Below are 22,259 nucleotides of genomic sequence, written 5' to 3'. Positions count from 1 at the left end.
TTTAAATATTTTCAAAGACTTAAAAGACTTCTTAATTTTAATCAACAATTATTTTAGTGGGCTCTAAATAATTCAAAGTTTTAAGGGATATAAAAAATATCAAATAATACAGGGTTAAAACTTAAAAGCACACAAACAACATATATTTAATAGGGATTATTTTTTTCTTGAAATATTGATAATTATGAGTTATCAAATGTTCAATTAACAATTATTATCATATTTATTATTGAATTTAATGGATGCATATTGCGTATAGATATCAGCATTATACATGCCTACGGCAGTTGTTATTAAGTTTATCAAGCATTAAATATGTTTGTTACAGGTCATCAAAACAATATTATTAACCTACCTGTTGTTTTTACTGGCTATCTTAACTTCCGTAACGAACTGATTATAATTAATAATAATGTATGTCACGCATTAAAACTTTCATATATGTATATAGGTAAAAACTAGATAAATATATTTTAAATAGAACTTTATAGGGGGTATTTTATCATTTATACGAACTAAATTCATAAAAATACTTTGAACTTCAAAAATGACGGTAGTTTCTGTTAAAAATTGAATTTAGTTGATACATGAGGGGATGGGGCAAAAGTATACATTTTTCAGCTTCTTTTTTTATAATTGGAAAAAATAAAAATAAAACAAATAAACGAAGAATTTTTGGTGCAGTAATTCGAAAAAAATAACTGTAGATATTTGAAATATTTTTATCAAATGTTTATGTAATCATTTTCTATTTACAATACAATTTTAAAAATTTTTAAATTCTTTTTGAACTATTTATAGGTACGAAAAATTTTCAAATTGTTAAGTTTTATTTCTATAAATGTTGATTAGAAATTATTCCCAGGGTAAAATGCTTGAAAAGTTAATACAAAATCCTACATATTATTAAGTTGTTTTTACATTTCTATAAAAATTATAAAAATATATAAGCACAATTTTTTTTTACATTCATTTGAAAAAGATTCTTGACGAAATTCGTTAAAATCTCTAAAAGTTGCCAATAGTTTGAAATCTATAAAAAAAATTTCATTTTATTTAATATTGAATAAATAATATGAGATTCCTCTACCTAGTGACAGTAATTCACACTGAAACCATAAAATCTAAAAATTATGTAAAAGTTATTATCTTTATATTTTAAATTCAAATTTGATCAAAATTACATATTTAACCGATAAACACGTTAATTTATTTTGTTATAATTTAATATCATTATTCGTAAAAATCCCAAACTTTTACGTATTTTATTATTAATTTTACAATATGTAATAGCATTTTTGATTTATTTGTACTTATTTCTACTCTTTTACGATATTAACAGGAATATTATGTTATTCGATTTTGAGTTACCAATTACCTACCATGCGCATGTTGATATAATATAGATGGTATAAATATATATTAATATAATAATTAATTACTAATAATGTAATAAATGGCAAATGCACTATTTTTGGAAAAATTAACCAGCTTACCATAAAACTAAAAGTAAAATAAATGTATTTTAGTGTAATCATTTTTCGTATACAATGATATATAAATCTTTGATTCCAAATTTAACAGTTTAACACATCTATGTACCTATACTTATTGTACTTAACAATAACCTTCTTAATTTATAATTTACAGCTGAACGGTATTATTCACAATTCACTTACTATTTTGTTTTAAATGTTTTAGTAGGTATCTAAGTTAAATTTAATGGAAAAATCTTTATTTTGATAAGTGGTTAGTTAAATACTTAAATTGTCTGAAACTATACATGATATAATGTCATTGATATTATATTAACTAAAAACAACTAACGAGATTTTTTTTTCGGGTGAACTTTTATTCCACAATTCATAAAGAATATAATATTAATTGTTATGAATTAATATTGAATGATAGTTCTTCGGTAGTATAATATATTAATTATTTAGTGATTTTTTTCAATAACAACAGAAAATGTTTTTCTAATATATTTATTATTACATACAATTAGGTACCTATGTTATAACTTTATGAGTTATTTATCAAGATTTTGTTATATGTAAGTACCTATTGCATTTTTAGATAAATTTTCAGTTTACTAATTTATTATTCCGTTAATTAATAATAGAAAGGTAATACTTAATTCAGTAATTGGAAAATAATTTTTGTTAAATTAATGGAGGTTTCCATTTTCCGTGGAAATAATTACGTTGGGAATTCATTAACACCGGAAATATCCTTATTTTTTTGTTTTCAAATATCATTATTTTTTTAAAACTAAAATAATAATTCACTCATTAAATCTTCACATGTTTTCTAATGTGTGATTCTAAACTTCATGTATCGTTCACTGTTTGCGTATACTGCATTTCATTTATATTATTATTTTTTTTTTACATATGTACCTATAATCTATATATCTATATAATATACTTAGGTGTCTACTTAATCTTAGGTATTTTAATATTTTGTCCTTCTACATAGGTATTATCAATTAATAAATTATATTATGTAACATATCCGATTTTATTATTCCAAGACCTAAATTGGCTATATCTATATTAAAGTATTAACATTTAATGTATTTTATTATTTTTTAATGCAATAGGCATATAAAATATAAATAATCCTTTTACAAGTTTTAATTTTTGTCCTTGCTTTGTTCTATGTATTTTAGACTTGTGTTATTAGCGTATTCAAATGGGGGGATTATATTTGTCGGTCGTGGTATGACACTTTCTCTTCGACAGTCGTATAGCAATCGTCTTTCGTGTACTTACCTCTTAGATATCTTCATCGGAAGCTGATCTCAGTTTAGTCGTCTTTACATGTACGTGAAAATTCGACTTTCACATCACATGGCTTTTAAATACTTTGTGATCTATCGCATGATCTTGATTCTTGGATTTATTGAATCATCCACTTTCTTATAATATTAACGTCCACATCCGATTTTGTTCATGTATTATATGTACTTATATAGCTGTAATAAATAACTACTTATTATTTTGTCTGTTATTGTACTTTAATTTCTAAGTTTTGATTTTCTTAAATAAATGCACAATTAATATCGATAATTTTGATATTTAGGGTGCTAACTTATTTATACATTTTGTGTTTCATTGTTATTAATATTTGATAGACTGTGTACATCATACAAGACATTTGAGTATGATTTAATTATGAACAATTACCTAAAATGATTTCTATGTACAATAAAAAAAGTATGTTTAACCTATACAATCCAACCTACATTATTCATTTTATTCACTGTTTTGGAACTTTTCTTCATCGTAAGACTCGCTTATAGGCGTACGATTTCTCTTCTATTCTAGTATTCTGTATAAGTAAATTATATATTCATCATATATATTATATTAAGTTATTTAGTGTATATGGCACTTATTTCCGTTCTTTAAAAACGTCTTCAATAGCGTTTTTTGTTCGGTATCTTCAATGAAGTTTTGTTTAGTATATTATACCGAAGACCATTAAGGCGACAAAAACTATTCAATTTTTATAATAACCACGAGTCGTTGGTGTATTTACCTATTTAATTGCACATAGTGCATTATTTATATTTTATTAGATAACATTTTGACGTTTTAGGTGCTTACTAAGTATATGTATGAATATATAATATTAGATGCATGGAAAATAACAATTACAGTATAATTTAGTATTCAAATTACGTTGAATCATTTTGTTAAGCAATACAATTCTTTATATGATTTTTTAGTTTGCATAATTCGATATTCTTTTCATTTATTCATTTTAAAACCGTAATAAAAATACACACTTTATTTGCAAGATCATTAAAAAATACTCATATAGGATTAATTTTATATTAAGCTTATAAAAAATCTCTAAATTATATTGAACAATTGAACTGCAGTTGAATTGAATTTCTTTAGTACAATTAATATTTTAAATTCACATACCTATACAAATATACATTAAACATTAAATTTTGTAAATTGTACACATCGATTTATAGTGAATTAAAAATATAAGAATATTGTTATTTATTTACTTCATATAATGTTATTGGTATTCTGTATTATTTTTATATGTGATTATATTATTGCGGTATATACAAGTGATAAAGTCGATGTACCTGTACAATACATTGCAAAAATAATATTTATGCTGTAATTGTATGTATGAAACATATATATTGTGTTGACACGAGTTGAGTAAGATTACAATTTTTACTTCAATCGACGCCTTGTTTGGATAAATATTTATTGGAACTATAGCTGATGTATATACGTACGTAATTTATAATATACTATATATTATAAAATATTATTTACCTAATATACGTTAGTTATCAATCATCCTGAGGACGATTTTTTTTTTTTAATTGTTGTTTCTTTATTAAATTATAGTCTGTAATAAGCTTATTGTTTCATGGACAAATTCATGACATAACTCATAATATTCATATTTTCCTTTTTTACTATTTAAATTTAGTTTTCAAACTCATCAGTTTATAGAAATAAAATTATTTTTATAACGTTAACACGTTTTAATAGGATGTTCTATCGTCTCTATAATCGAATGTTGGGAATCCATGTATGGCTGTTGGACATACCTTGCGTTCCGTAGCCCCACCACGAGCTGTTTGATTTTCGTGTTTACAATAGGATTCTAGGTCAAAAATGTATCGACACTCGTAACCTGAGTCCCGATGTTTAAGTCTTCTGTTGTATACATTTGTATAACTTTTTTCTTTTAGTATATGGATGTAAAGGAGATTTTAGTAAATAATTACATTTTTATTGAGTTAGTATTGATAGTATTTATTTGATATTATGTACATCAAATATTAAGTTCGAGAATTGGCAATTTATTTATTATTATAAAAATTATTTTTGATTTGATTGATTAGCAGTAATAATAACATTCAACAACTTATTCATCAATTTAGATAATACTTAGACATTTTATACAATATCTATAATTTATTCTTTATATATATATTATATACCTTTTACCTACCAAGAATGTTTAAGTTTTGTACACATTCATATTTCATACAATGTATACATTATACTTATGGTATTTATTATATGCTGAGTTTTTATAAGTGTCAGGCGTGGCGTCCTTATATATGTGACGTAAGTAATATGTACAAATACAAAAGACTAACATACCTATATATATTATCAGTTCGTTCTTACGTGCACAATATAAATAATATGCAAATTACTTTTTATAAAAGTTGTTGAGAATTATTATTATGGACTTACACGAATAATAATAAATAATTATGTATAGGTAATAAATACCCATTTTCTATATTATTATTACAATGTAAAAAAGTTAAATATTCATTCATATAATAGGTATCATTTTATAAAATGAATGATAAATAAATATAAACAATTAAATTACACACCCCAATACACAGAGCCTAAGGATCAGATTTAGTAGTTGGTAGTCTTTACATAGTATTGCTACAGCGCATATATAGCTATTTAGTATTTACACTATCTACGCCTATTTGGCTTCAGCGTGTACACCCTCGCCCCACGCCAAACTGCAATTTCCGTCTTGCATTACTCAATACAATATCATAAAACCATTAACAGTCAACAACCATTTAATTTTTCATTAATAATATTTTAGTTTAACAGTGCCTATGCTGTATACGTATATTGTATATTATTTATCTACTCTGAATAATTTTATTGCTAAAAGCTTGAGTTTCAGCGGCGTGTACAGGCTCGCAATCACATCGCATTAACTTAAATTTTTCCAAAACATAAACATAATATAGGTTAACGTATTATATTATATTAATAACAACATGTTTCAATAAAAAGTAATTTTTCAGTTTTTACGATACAATTATACAGCCATAATATATATATATTATAATATATGGTATATAGGTATACCATAACAATTATACTTCTTGGATGTTGTCAACTTGTCATATTTATTAGCTTTACTTATATAGATTATAAACATTTCAACAATTTTGTATCACATAAATTAGGATTAGAGGTTCTTAAAATAAATTATTATTTATTCATACTATATATAATGCTTATTTTACATTTATAAATGCATTCATGTTTTTAATATTATATTCTATGTTTATGGTTAAATTTGCAATGTTTAAATTTTGTTTCTTTTAAAAATTAAAGTAGTATAGGTAGTTGTATTATACATGACAACTGTCAACTGTATAATAAATACTAAATTCAAAACGGTTAAATAGATAATACATGTAAATTGTAAATGTTTATATTTAATATTAAGCATATTTTGTGAAACATTTTTTTTTTGTAATGTTTGGTACCGTCAGGGCCGGATTAAGGGTAGGGCTGAGTGGGTTGCAGCCCAGTGGCTCCTACAGTTTTATGGTATTTTAATAATATATATATTTTATATTTATAATATATTTTCTTGTTTATGCATAAAAATTTCGTTCACGGGCCACCAGTCCACCACATACCTAAATCCTCCCTTGGGTACCATCGATTTTTCTTTACAGCGTTTTATAGCTTTATACAGTTATAAGGATGTGGCGTAGGTACTTGTGCACTTAAACACAAATTAGTTAAGTTGTGTTCTGTTCTACGTTGTAAAAATGCACATACAAACAAATTTTAAATCGTATTTGGCAAAATGTCAAAAACATAAAACATATTTCTATTTTATTTTTATTGAACTAAGTGTCATTAATACAAATATTTTTTTATTGAACTAATAATAAAATACTTATACAATATATTATAGTTATACCGTAATTAGAGTCGTATAGAGATGGGATGTGGGAGGATTGCTGAAATTATGTTATTGTATTAGAGAGCCATTTTTTCAAGTAGAAAAACTTTAAAATGTACCCAAATTGGTCCCTAATATTGAAAATTATAAATAGATACATATTACATACATGAATATAGTTGTATCAATGGTTATAAGTTATTATATTAATATCATGGCGATAAACATAATAATGGATTGTGAAGTGTTACAGATAAAGACTATAAACTTATAGAATTTGGATGGTTATTTATTAGATAGGTAGTTATTAAGCTCAATAAGCTCTAGTCTTTTACAGTGGTACGACCATCATAAGTAGTTATTTATTTTATTTTATTATACATATTAATATATTGAACATAGGATTTGAGATGTGAACGATTACCCTTCGCCTCCCAGGTCGACCCATTACTATTGGTGAACCCAAATTTCAGGATATTATGAACACAGATATAATCTCTATTTAGTATATAATATTATTATATTTATATTTTAGTCATCAAGATAAGTATAAGGTATATCTATCTAAAATCAATATTTATTATAGTAAATGTCATCCGGAAAAAATATTTATGTGATGCGTCATAAACTGATATTAACTTTTAACCATTTAGTATTTTGATAGGCCGATAAAAAATCGTAATGATTTGAACGATATATCATGTGTAGGACGTAGGTATATCGTATATGCGACTTGTCTGAGTGGATCTGAAGATGAATTTTTACGAGTAAATATTATACATTATGATGTCCATGTGTCCCTATAACTGCAGTAAACCATCATCATGAATTGTGATCGTGTCTGCAATTGACTATTTATTATTATCGTGGAACGTTACCGACGTTCGAACAATATTGTAATATTTTATTAAGTAATAATTTCCGATCGCCATCGTGGGACGGACACTTTAGCTGCTTGTATTGCACACGGTTTTCAATATATTATTACCTATTATTTATTATTTTATAATGTATTCGTATTATTTTCTACACGGAAGAGTGACGTCGATGGACGAGTATGAGCGGATGAGTTACTTATAATTATACGTATATATACAATATATTATTCTAAATCCGTACTTACCTACACGGCTACACGCGACGACGAATGAATCACTATAAAATCATCATCGATAATAATAATAATAATAATAATAATAATAATAGTAATAATAACAACAACACGGTTGACCGGGTTAAATATTTCTGTACCGGTCACCCGGTATTATTGTATGGGTCGTACGATATTTATTGACATTGTGTTAGCGGCATGGGATGGCGGGGAGGAGGCTCAACTGTGGATTCGTCGCGAAAGGTGATAAACCATGATTACGTTATCATATTTATTGTTGGTCCCGTGTAGACTCACGTCGTGTCGTTACGTTACTATTGGCGATCCGCGGCAGTGAGTTTTCTAATTTATGGCGCTTTCGATGTGCTTTCATCGCCACCGTTAACCGACAAAACTATCCGCGGGACGCATCCGATACCCGTACCCTACTTTGAGGTCGCTGGACGGATTTTCCGTGATGCGTCGGGTGCCGTGTCCCGAATCGTCTGACGGCGAAAAGAGAAGTCGAGCGTACAGTAATAATATCCGTCCGAGAGCATTCTAAGGCACTTCGCAAAGGCTCAGTGATCGCCACACCGTCGTTCGTCACTGGTGAGTGTAATAATATTGTCGGCGTTTTTAACGCTACGCAAAATCAATTGTTAGCCGTTTAGTCTTGTAATGGGTCGCGAGAATTCCCTGTGCCACTCTGCCATCTGTGGAGTACACGTTTTTTGTTCGTTTTATCCGCAGGGCAGTGACACAACTGTTATTTTTACTCCTTCGATTACTGTTTGCTATCTTTAAAAATACAAATAAATTAACTGATTTCATGTTTATTTTTAGATACAATCTACTACTATGCCTTTCAAATTGCGTTTAAAAAAGAGTCGACAATACAATGTCGTCTCAAAATCTCTATATGTGATTTGTGTTGAACTTCTGGACAGCACATCCATAGAATGTACCCTCTCCGCTGAGAGTGTTGGCCAAGAATGTCTAGACAGTGTATGCCAAAGACTCGGATTACATCAGGTTATTATTTGCTTAATATTATTCAATTTTGTTATTTTTATATGATTTTAATTTGTTTATAGCCGGAGATCTTAGGACTGCGCTACATATCTCGGTCTAGAAATCCTCGATGGGTTGATTTAAGTAGACCATTAAAAAGACAACTGGATAAATATGCATGTCATTTTAGCCTGTATTTGAGAGTCATGTACTATATTTCTAATGTATCTTTTATAAAGGACGAGATGACTAGGTTAGTATTTAATTCACATACTTAAATTTTATTTTTAATAGAATATGGTAAATAATATGATATACAAAATAATTGAAAAGTATGAAAGTATTCTTCACCTACATCATTATTGCTAATAATTGTGAATAATTTTTATATTTTATAACCAGATAGATTAACATAGTATAACAATTTTTTTCATTTGTATTTTGTATGATATCCATAGTTTTGTGTTTCTTCTTGAATTTTAATAGTTGTTTAAATTCTGTGTTATGAAGACATTTCACCCGCGTGCGTTGTCTTCGTCTTACAAACATACACCATAGTAAAAACCGTTTCACGCAGGCAAGGACCACTCAGGCTGTAGTCCAGTTAAGCAATCAAATTTTCACACTAGGATGAGCAGATTTTGGACTGTGCAACATCATTTTTTTTTTTTTGATATCAAAACTATAAAGAAGTTATTCAATTTTGACAAACATGAAAATAATGGATTTTGAAACGATAAAAATATTTTTGTAGTTCTGTTATTGAAAAAACAAAAAATATGTTGCAATTTAAAATCTCCTCTTTGTAGTGTGGAAATTTGGTTGCTTAACTTGGACTACAGCTTAATTAAGTAGTCCTTACCCATGTGAAATGATTTTTACTATACTGTATGTTTGTATAATGCAGATAACGCATACAGATGAAGCGTCCTCTTGGTCAGAATAATATGTGTGTATAATTTTATTATTATTGATAATAATTAATTGCATTATTTTATTAATAATATGATTAACAATTGTAAATAATTCTGAATTAATACTATTTACTCTAAAGACAACATCAAATAGAAAAAGTTAATTATTAAAACTACTTGAACAAAGCAGATCCAAATATATCAAAATAAACATTGTACATAGATTTGATATATTTTGATTTATATATGTTAATATATAGTCGAAGTATAAATGCATTTACACTCATTAGTATATATTTGTATTGAAAATGGTATAAAATATTATATTAACTATTTGCAATATCCATCTAGTCTCTACTGTAGTTAATTTTTTTGGATAGATGTTAAAATTTAAAATTTGAATATTGCTCAATGTTTATATTTGAGGATTTTATCTATCTAATTCTCAGGATTTTTTTTTATAAACAGATAAGAAAAATGTATTGCAAACCTTATTATGTTCATGTATCACCCTCACCCCTATCTACAACAATAACAGTATAATATGCATTAAACCTATATAAATATATTTTTTTAATGTTATTATTTATGTATCTTAATTTTTAAATATAACTTCAAGGATTTTTTTAAGATTAAAAACTACTTGTACTTCTTGAATGATCAACAATGATAATTCATTGAGATTGTTTTAAATAATTATGTTAAATCAGCAAAAAGTAATAAGCCATTAGTATATTTATTTCTTACTTCAGTTATTGTTTCTATTATATAGGTTTTCAGTATTTTTATACATGCAAATATTTTCTTAGGAGCTGTTATAGATTCAATGTCTAAATAATATTTTAAATAATTGATAAACATAGTTAAATAGTGAATAAATACTAAATATAAAACATCTATTTAAAATTTTACAATTTGTTTTAAGTTTTTCCTGTCACATCCTTAATTTATCAGTTTCAATATAATCCCAATGCCCCATTGTATATAAAATAAAAAAGTTTTTAAATGTACGATACTTAAAATAGTAAAAATATGACAAATCAATAATAAACATTTATCAATTATCACAAAATACATACCAATAAATATTTGTTATTTACAGTAAATACAGTTAACTCTTGATAATTCAAACCTTCAATAATTCGAATAAATGAATTTAAATATACTCAGGAATTTGGAATAAAATATTTGGGCAAACTAGTTGCTAACACGAGACAATATTAGTGGTTTCATCCACTCAACTCTTATCAATTCAATGTGTATTCAAAAAATGTTCCTTTTATATTCTTATTATTAATAATTTACTTCATATTGTGTATACATTTAGCTTATTATTCTCAATCACTAACAAAATATTATTGTAGGTTTGTACATACAAATAAACACAATAAACGTGTATTATGTATCTTAATCAATTCTTATCTTTTGTAATTTTTGAAAAAAGTGAATTCTTCAATTTGGTATTGAGGTTTTTGAAGCTTTATTTATTCTAGATAATAGTATTGAAAAAGTGAAATTGAGTAACAGAAAAAAATTACAGATTTTTAGAAAAACAATAATTTAGTATTAACTATAATACATACATGTATTAAATTTAATAATATGTATTTACATATTATGAGTATTAATCATTATTGAACAAAATATAGTACATTAACACATATATATTAGTAATCCCATTTTTCATAACTCATAATTTCAATTTTCAGATCTTTTTTTTGACCTCTTAATGTTTTGAATGAACTACTTAACTAAACAAATACTGTAATTAAAAATTGTTCATAAATTACACTAACTTTTAATTATTTAGTGTTGACTGTACATGAAAAACATTCAAAAATCAGAAGTACAAATTACTTGGAATTATAATAAAAAGTTCAGACAGGAGTAATCTTACAGGAGATGCTATTTATTATAGTTTATTAATTTGGCGTTAGTGCGATTTCATATATAATATGGTTTTATAATAGTCATTGATCAATGTCCTACATATTACCAAATTTATTTTATATTTTAAATATTTGTAATATTTTAACAGTTGTAGTAATTCAATGTTATAGATGATGTTAGATGTATTATGTATTTAATGGTTATTCTTTTTATAGTAGAAGAAACACTGTATTATTTAGATAAAATTGTATGTATTTATATACATCCATTTTATATTTATTATTTAGGCACTTATAAGTTGTAGTTCACTGCACTTGAAATAATGTGATTATCTATAAAGTTATGCACTTTAAAAATACTAAAATGTTCTCTACTATAAAGATAATTAATAATCTGAGTTCTAATAAATCAAGGCTCTCAAATCCTAATAATTATCCAAATATGCGACTATACAATAAATTATACGGCTTATAAAATTATATTTGATTATAAATAATTAAAATTCACCAGATCAGGTGGAGTTATAACTTAACTCCAGTGGCATATAACTTAAATAGTTACAAATATTATTTTTAATCTAATCTATTCATTTATATATTGTTTTTATTATAATATAATGCTTAAATAGAAATCGGAAAGTAAATAATCAATATTTATTATTTAATATGTATTCATTAGGTACATAAATTATGTTTAATGAATTTAAATTTATTCAAAATTTATTAGGTATTAAATAATAATAATAATAAAAAAGTTAGGAATAAAATACATTAAACTTTTAGAAATTATAAATTTTCATTATTTTAAAATATACTTATAAAATTATAAAATATAAATATATTATTATTTTAAAAATTTATAAAAATTAATACACTGCTAGTAATTCTTGTGGAAAGTGTAAATTAGTGTTTCTCTTATCATAACGTGGAACAGTCTTATATTAGTCTCGGTCTTTAGCATGACTGTTAATAATTCATGGTGTCATTTAAAAGTGTTAATGAACTAATTTTTTACTGAATAGTTTCTAGATTTTAAAAATATTTGATTATCATGCCTTATGATTTTTATCTTATACATTTTAGTTATATTTTTGTTAAATTTCATTAATAGCAATCATTTTTCTTAGTAGTTATCTTAATTCTGTACTTCATCTATAAATTAAATTTGTTTATATTAATGGTTAACTGATATTTGTAATAATTTAATAATTTAATATCTATATTATGCTCATTTTGTAATTTTGTGAATATCCAATAAACACCAAACAATAATCTAAAATGGATGTATGCATAGGCAAACATGTTCTATTCCTTAAAATAAAATAATTTTTCATAAAATGCATTTGTCATTTAATTAATTTATAGTTTTATTTTGATCTAATTGCAATAAACTAATTATAATAATTTTTATTACATATTAACATAGCAGTATGAATGAATAGAATAACAATTTGCTGTATTAGTAATTACCATATGGAGTTTTCGCCAATTTTATTTTATTGTTTAGCTTTGAAAATTTATTAAAAAAATATATATATTTTACATTATACATAATACATGTAGGTATGTTTGAAATAAAAAAAAATATCTTTATAAATGCAATGTGTCTATTTTCTACTGTTGTTAGCTCATAATAAATAATTTTACTGATTAATATTTATTGTCTTTCGTATAATATATGCTTATATTTTTAATTATTTCATGGTTATGATGTTTAGGTATCATTTTTTTCTCCAATTGAAAATGGATGTTATTGAAGGTCGTATTCTTTGTGATGCTGATCAAGCAGTATTACTTGCTAGTTATAGCATGCAAGGTACTAAAAAGATACAAAATAAATATTAATCATTTTCAGTTAATAATTTAATATACATTATTGGATTTATACATTTTTTTTTGTTTTAATATACATAGCCGAATTTGGAGATCATGATTTAGAAAAACATACATCTGAATATCTCAAAGATTTTCAACTTTTCCCAAAGGTGAGAGTTTGATTAAGTATTTTATATTTTTTGTTTAATTGGTCAATTAGTTTTACTAGATAAGTTAATATTGAAAATATTATTAAACATTTTTTGAATTTTAATACTCAGATTAAATTAATTACATTTTGTTAATATGTAGCAACTCATAGCAATACAGGGACGTCTGGAAAGTCTCACAGAAGCTGTTATCTGCCAACATTTGGCTTTAGCAGGCTTACCTCAGGGGACTGCAGAGGAGTATTATATTATAGCAGCACAACAACTTGAAGGATATGGACAGGAAAAATTTTTAGCTAAAGTATATAACAAAATATTTATTATTCACAATATTTAAATTTAGTAATGGTTTATAATTGATTAACATTTTATTATAAATTATTTAATGATTAATTAGGATGATAGTTCTACTGAAGTGACACTTGCAGTTAGTCTCAGAGGTGTAACAATTCAAAACCAAAATAGAACTACAACATTTTACCAGTAAGTATTCAGTACTTTTTTTATTTATTTAATATTATAATAAAATTGCATTACTATTGTTTATATTAGATGGGAAGATATAGCAAATGTTATAAATCATAAGCGATATTTTAGCATAGAAGGACAACATGAGAATTTTATTCAGTTTCAGTTTAATGATGTTGAAACTGCCAAATATGTATGGAACATGTGTGTTTTGCAGGTAAACTATTATTTTTAAGTAAAATTATCATTGTTCATTAATTTGTGTAAAGTTGTTTTTTACTAATTATTGTTATTATATGTTTATATGTTAGCACATGTTTTATGGGCTGCATGAAAAAATCGATCAAACTGGTGACAACAAGGCTGACTTAATGAGAAAAAATTTGGAATCTCATATTGACGTAAGCAGCCAAAAATATTTTATGAATTAAAACTAATATATTAACAAATATACAAATATTTATACTCTAGAATAATTTGGAGAGCAGCCGAGAAGAATTAGATTCTGTTGATACTAAAGAATCAGTTATGATAAGAGGTTCGTTTCCTTTTAACGGAGTTCGTGCTCAATCAACATCTTGTTTGGATTTGTCCTCTTCACAAGCAAGTGAAAAAGCGAGATTGGAAAAAAATGGACACAAATCTATGTAAGTAAAAAAAAAAATTAAAATGATTTTATTATGGAATTTATAATGATTATTGTAATAGATTTAAATTATAGAGTTATAAAGTTTCTATTCACTTATTTTAACAGATCTAAATTGCCATCATATAGATTGGCCCCAGATTATGAAACTGCTGTTCAACGTAAATATTCACAAGGCGACTATTATAATCAGACTCCAAATTTAATTCCTACTACTTCTATAAGTCATCAAGATATAAATCTTCATCAGGTAAGATAGTATAAAATATATTTAGGCATTTATTAAATTAAATTTACCCATATTTTTTACTTGATATATCTAATGACTAACATTATTTATAAATATACATTTTAAATTCAATTTTACTATTAATAATATGATTTTCAATACAAATTCATCTTTATTAAAATGGAAATTATAAATAAATATATATTTTTTTAAATGTACTGTAATCTGAGTAATTTAAAATGATGACGTTAATTAGCAATTTAACTTTTTATTTGAACTTTTATTCTTAAAAAAACATATGAATGTTTTAAAATTTCACATTTATATTTATTAACAATTCTAAATATTTGTGTTGTCTACATTGACTATTTCTATCTTAAAACTATTATCTTTTAAGTATCAAATAATAAATGGTCTCTTTTTATCGTGGTTCATGTGTTCTTAACTTTCTGTCATCTATATTACTTATTATTTATTTATGTAGAACATAAAAAATATATTTTAATATAAAAAGTTTCAAATAATGTGGTCATAAAATATTAGTAATTTTTTCATATGCAAAAAATGGTTAAATTACAAGTTTTGTTTATTTGCTAAATTGAAATGTGTTAAGAAATTGTCAAATAATTATACTATTTAGTACAGTAGAGTCTTGCTAATCTGGACTAGATGGGACCGTACTCCAACCGGATTATCAAAAATCCGGATTAAACAGAATGACGTTTTTTTCCTTACTAATAAATATTTTTTAAAAAACACCTTATTTATTTATACAAATTAAAAGTGTATTGATTTACAATTTTACATTACACATTATTATTATTATTATTAATCGAAACGATAATATCTTTATCATGGATATTTTTGAATTTATAAATTATACCTACAATATGAGTAAAAGTATGAAATATAAATTGTTCGGATTTACGAGACTACTGTATTTTAAGATTATAATTTATAAATTAAAATGTAGAACAATAATTCATAATAATCACTTTTAAAATTGTTATCTATATTTTTATGAATTTTTGCAAAATTATTTTATTTTAGTCATTTATAGACTTCTATAAACTATGTGTGTCAGAGTTAATCTTACAAGTACCATATAAAATATACTAAAATTATAATTTTAACATGTGTCCATGAGATTAATTATTATTATTATGTTTTTTAGTACAACAATGATTATAAACAATTTCCTGATGTCACTCAGGTCAATATAGTACCAACTGTTCATCCCATGCATGGGTGTGTACCTATAATTGTTATTAGTTGTGTCACACTTCATGAAAGCCTAATAATATGCTGGTATCCATTGATATATTTTCAGAAAAACGTCAGATTTAGATATTCCAGCCCAGGACACTGAATATATACAAATATTCAAACCACCGCCACCTTATCCAATTAGTTACAGTACACCAGATTTAGCAAGAGCATGTCCATTAGGGTACATTCAAAATCCAGTAAGTTTTTATTTAATTTACTTTTTTAGTATTAATAATATGTGTTATATATTATCAAGATACATATTATATATTATTTTTCTAGGTAAGTGGTTCAAGTCCTGATCTTTTGTCATCAAGAGGTCATAATTTTCAGATTGCTCCAAATCGTTATAATGCATCTCATATGTTAACAAACTCTGATACTCATAGGACTTATACAAACTTAAATGCCTTGCTCGAACCAAAAAAAGTTTGTTTTTTTCTAAACATTTCTTTAGTTCACTAATTAGTAGTTATTATTTATCTATTTTTTTTTTTTTTAAAGAATTTAGATGAGTTTCGCACGGGTTTTAATGGAAACAATATGATGTACTATATGGGTCAGCATGGTCCAATTTTAAATCAACCAATAACTAGTGTGATCGTAAATGAAAGACCTCATAATTGCAGTACAGGTACGTTTTTAATCTAAAAAATAACTCTAGTTTTATTTTAAACAAAATATATGCGGTGTCCTAAAAATCCTGTATTATCTTAATCATCTCAGAGTTAAATCAATATACCTGATTGTTGTTTTTTTAACAGTTACACTGTAAGTTTTTTATGATAGATTACTGATGAAAAACCAAATTTAAATAAAGTGATATCATATAGTCTCACATGTATACTTAGGGTGATAAAATACTTTTGGGACAGTCTGTAGGCTGTATATTTAATCATCAAAGATTTTAATTAAGTCACAAATGCCTATAACAATAGTACCAATAAAATTAATTTTTATGATATTTACCAGAAATCGACATAAATGGAATTGATTTTTATTTATTGATACATTTTATTTACTATAAAAGTATAAACTTTAATCTTCATTAACATGATGAAAAGTTTTTAATTAGTTATAAATTAATAGTTCTAGGAAAGTGCACCGAACCTATTTATGAAAATGTACCATTGCCATGGAATTCTAAAGATGTTCGCAACCGTGCATCTAGTGCACAATTATCTTCTGAGAATAAATCACCTATTAGTAAGGTGCCTCAACAAGTGCAACCTGTAAAGGAAGAAGTTATCATGGAAAAACCACAAAATGAAATTATGCCAATGAAAAATAATACTTTAGATATGAGCAGTAGTTCTAATATTTCATCACAATTAAATTCAACCTCAATTATTCATTCAGCAGAGCAGTCTTTTGGTAAATATAATGTTAATTATGTTTTAAATTATAAAAAATAATATATTTAAGTAAATTAAGTATATAATTACCTCTTATTAATAATTATTATTAATAATTACTATTACAATTTATAGATTCTTCAAACCAAAGCAGTAGTAGTGGAACACTAAAAAAAGATGGAAGGAGTAAAAATCGTCGAAAATGGGCAGGTTTGTTAAGTGGTGCAGTAAAAAGTAAAACTTTAAACAGAAATGGTGATATTAGCGTGGAGGAATTTAATAAACGACACTCATCTGTTCCACGACTTCCTATACCGTCAACTATTTCTAAAGACACTATGGTATATTAATTAATTTATATTTTTAAAATTATAAATAATTCTGATTATTTTCTTACAATTTTAGTGCCAAATCTTAGAACATAAGTTAGAAGACACACAGTTATTCCATGAATTTGATAAAATAACTAAAGTCAAACCAAATGCAGAATTTTCTTCTGCTTTTGTATTAGAAAATTATTCAAGGAATAGGTATGTATGTTGTTTATTTTTATATTGATTATATATTGATAAAAATATTTGTATAGACATAAGGATATTCTGCCTTATGAAGAAAATCGTGTTCGTCTATCACCAAGTAAAGAGAACCGATATGGGTATATAAATGCATCCCATATTACTGTAAGTTAGATAAATTTGTTTTTCCAATATTTATTAATTCAATTATTAATTTTTAAAATTCTGAATTTTGATGTTATCAGGCATCAGTGGGAAATGAACAGAGATTTTATATAGCTACACAAACACCTTTACCAAGTACAGTGAATCACTTTTGGCAAATGGTGTGGGAGGCTGGAGTACACCTTGTCCTAGATTTGTCTTTACCTAAAATCAATACTATAGATGAAAATTATGGGAAATACTTCCCAACAGTTGCTGATCATTCTGTACAATTTGGGGAGGTAAGTATATTAATTTTTTTTACCCTTTATTAATAATATTAATACTTATTATAGCAAAAAGTTAAATTTATCAACTCTCATTTTAGTATCATGTGTGGCTACAGTTTACGCAGGAGACTGGTCATTGCGTTACTAGTAAATTAAAACTCCAACATAACTCATCTAGACGATCAAGGAGTGTTTGGCATTTGCGGTATGATCAATGGGTCGAGCAAGATTGTCCAACTGATGTTTCACATTTTCTTGGTTAGTGATAATTATTTTTAAAATAAAGATTAAACTCTGTTTATAAAAAACATTCCAAAAAGAATTGCACAGTTTAGCAGCTACAGTCTTGCTTTAAACCACATAGTATAAACTATAAGAGCTATTTGTTTTGTTATTTGTGTAAATAATCTATTATAAATTGTTATTTCATCTAATGTACTGGATATAGAATATGACATAATAATATATTTATGTATAGTCTGTGCATTGTATTAATACAGTGATGACAGTATTGTTTAATTTAGTTGTAAATGAAGTAAGTGCAAGATTGTTATTTTAAGTGTTTGATTTTAAGTATACATGTATATATTAATGTGATTTGTGTGAAAGCATAGTTTTACAAGTTGTACAATTTTAAATTTATTCTGGGAAATAGTTAAAAATATTACAATTTTTTAAAAAAAAACACAATTAATACCCATAATTTATTAGTTAAAGGTTAAAGTAGCAATAGATGATATTGCTGTGCATACTCTAGCTGTTAAACTGCGCGTCCCATCCTGGTGTTTTAAGTGATGGCCGCACATTTTTGGTCTCTTCAATCTAATTTTTATTAGTAGAATATACATTTTTACCATAAGTAAATGTTTGTCTGTCAATAGGTTTCTTAGAAGAAATGAGTTCAGTACGTGAACACACAATCACAGAAATACCAACGGGACAAAATCGCAATCCACCGATTCTTGTCCATTGTAGTACAGGAGTGGGTAGAACTGGCCTTGCAGTATTAACTGATCTTCTACTATACACATTAGATCACAATCAGGTATGAGTTCATTTTGTAATGGGAATTATTATACCTATGTAAATAATGATGAAAATTATGATATGTAGATTATTAATTTATTTTAAAAACTATATTGGCTATGTCAATAACCCAAAAAATCTAATTGTTAGTCCTGATTCAGTGTACGACAAGATAATTATTAATTAATATGTTTTTTAGGAATTGGACATACCTAAAACCATATCACTGGCTCGACATCAGCGCATGTTGTTTGTGGAAACAGTTGCTCAATACAAATTTATACATTCATTGCTCATTTACTATTTGAAAAATTCACGTCTCATTTAGTCAAAATTATGAATACAGTTTAATATATAATTGTTATGCTCAAAATATCACCAAACAATACAGGGTCAAAATGTTAAATGTATAATAAGTTTGTGTGTATGTACCCAAATTAAAATAGAAAATAACATCCATAAAAGAACAAAACATTTTACAGTATTTTATAATAATGCAATTAATATTAAAATAAAATAATCAATATTATATTTTTTATTGATTTCAGTAATTTTTTTTTTATATAATGAATTTAGTTCATTAACAAATATTTTATTCCTTTAACACTAGTAATGTTCTTGTTTTATTTTACAAAAAATGTTTGTTATATTAACTTAGTATTATTTATTATTATTTAATTGCTGTATACTAAGAATATAGTTCTTAATATTATTAGTTAATGTCTTAAGGGAATAAATCAAGTATTAAATCCTTACAAATGTTAAGAAATTAGTTTATTTTAATTTAAAATTATTGTTTATAACTTAACGTGCACTATTTATAAATATCTATAAATTAAGTATTATATATTATTTATTTATTATGTATGTTATTTAATAATAACATGTATTTATCATGAAGTCGGTCATGAATATGTACGCGCCTAGTGATCAGTAATATTTTTGAAGTAAAATCATTAATTTTATTTTTAAGAACAAATTTTTTATATTTTATTACTATTTCGGTATTAATAATTTAATTATTGTTAAATGTTGATTTGTCGATACTATAAATTTGTTATAATTATTGAACTTTGTTAACAGAATAATATTTTATACAAATAAATCATAATTTTTGTAACACTACTCAACAATAACTGAAGTCTTACGTAACTCAAAAATCCTTGGAACATTGGAATTTGGAACCTAGTAGTCAAGTTATTATCTGACATTATTGAGTGCTTGACCTTAAATATAGCTGAATGTCAGTTTTAGGTTCTTAAATAGACCAAAAAATTAAATGCTGTAAAAAGTGTAGTAACAGTTAACTTTGAAGAGAGGGGGTAATGAGTTTTGCCATGCTCACGTATACAATCATCAGGGGGTTGTATAAAATTTGAAAAATATTTGTATAATATGATATATATTATATTGTTATGAATTGTTTTTGCCTAGAAAAATATTTTATTGGGCACATATTTTGTTGGAAGATGTTTTTTCCATAAACTGTTTTTCTCAGAACCATATTTATTTGGGAAGTACTTGGTCAGAATTAATTTTGTTAAAACTGTAATTTTCCAAATGGAAACGCATTTCTTTAGAAAAATATTTTCATAAATATTATATTGTACCTTACCTATTGCTTATTTTATTTATATTATTATTTGAACTTTAAACATATTTTAAATGGCAAGCACATCACCAAGAGGCGGAGTTTTATAAGTCTCCTACTCTTAGTAAAAAAAAAATGGCCTCAAAGTTTACATGCTATCCTGATGTTTTTATAACATATAGCTAATAAAGTTAGCTATAAAAATTAAATAATAATAGTTTATTATTTATTATTAAGTATTTAAAAAAAAAATAATTTTAAGATTGTATTTTGTAAATATTTATCTGTAGTCTGTACCAATTTATTTAATGAAGGGGATAATGGGGGAAGGAGTTACCAAGCCTAAAGTAAAAAAGCTAAATAAAAACTCGTATTGAAAAATTCCTAACAACGTGCCTGATGGGTATACTGACATACTGTTATTTGTCATCTAGCTTAGCGCCTTTAAAGTTTAAACACCGTATAAAACAAATGTTTAGATTTAATCATATATCTCATTTATGTTTAGTTACGGCGTACCGCGTACATATTTTCAAATAAGAAATCAAATTTGGAAAGTGATCATACCTACTTATGTTTAACAGAAACAAAATTCTACACTTTTTGAACGTCACAGATTTAAATTTTTCGTCGAACAAAGAGGCACCTGTCTAGGATATGTGTCTATGGAGTCCTTGTACATTGGAGTCTATAATATCCTGATGGCTTCGTGTATGCAAATAGTGTCATAATAACATTAAAATACTGTACAAATATCGTAACAAAGTTTTACAATGTACAAAATTCTACTTCAATTTCTGACAAATGTTTTGATGATTGTTTAATGGGTTTTATACTCAGTAGTAATAAAATCATTTATAGCGAACAAAAATGACAATCGCCATTTAGAGAACGTAATAAACAGTCAACAGGATATGTCATTTAGCTGTCAACACTTATTACCATCACTGTATTATAGTTATTACACCCTGTTGGCTGTTTTATATAATCGAAACGATAATAATAGTAATAAAATCATTATACTTACAGAATTGTTGATCGATACCAGACTTGTGCGCAGGATTTCTTCTCATAGAAGAACTCATAAAAAAATAAATAA

At 25.5% G+C, this 22,259-nt stretch overlaps 1 protein-coding gene across 1 annotated transcript; it reads left to right on the top strand.

Moving 5' to 3' along the window:
• Positions 1–8,104: 8,104 nt before the first annotated feature.
• LOC114129188 (tyrosine-protein phosphatase non-receptor type 14) lies at positions 8,105–20,694 on the top strand. Its single transcript, XM_027993841.2, has 23 exons — positions 8,105–8,437; positions 8,672–8,860; positions 8,923–9,092; positions 13,361–13,458; positions 13,557–13,627; positions 13,770–13,928; positions 14,025–14,110; positions 14,180–14,312; positions 14,407–14,496; positions 14,567–14,742; positions 14,850–14,991; positions 16,145–16,218; positions 16,301–16,436; positions 16,522–16,668; positions 16,744–16,873; positions 17,329–17,613; positions 17,730–17,935; positions 18,000–18,124; positions 18,181–18,274; positions 18,355–18,555; positions 18,642–18,801; positions 19,425–19,588; positions 19,769–20,694. Exons 2-23 carry the CDS (start codon positions 8,687–8,689, stop codon positions 19,895–19,897), a joined length of 3,150 nt encoding a protein of 1,049 aa, XP_027849642.2. The 5' UTR covers positions 8,105–8,437; positions 8,672–8,686; the 3' UTR covers positions 19,898–20,694.
• The last annotated feature ends 1,565 nt before the right edge of the window (positions 20,695–22,259 follow it).

This window comes from Aphis gossypii, chromosome 2 (genome assembly GCF_020184175.1).
Source record: "Aphis gossypii isolate Hap1 chromosome 2, ASM2018417v2, whole genome shotgun sequence".
NCBI lineage: Eukaryota > Metazoa > Arthropoda > Insecta > Hemiptera > Aphididae > Aphis > Aphis gossypii.
The sequence above is the reverse complement of the archived record's forward strand: the minus strand, read 5'-3'. Positions and strand labels throughout refer to the sequence as shown.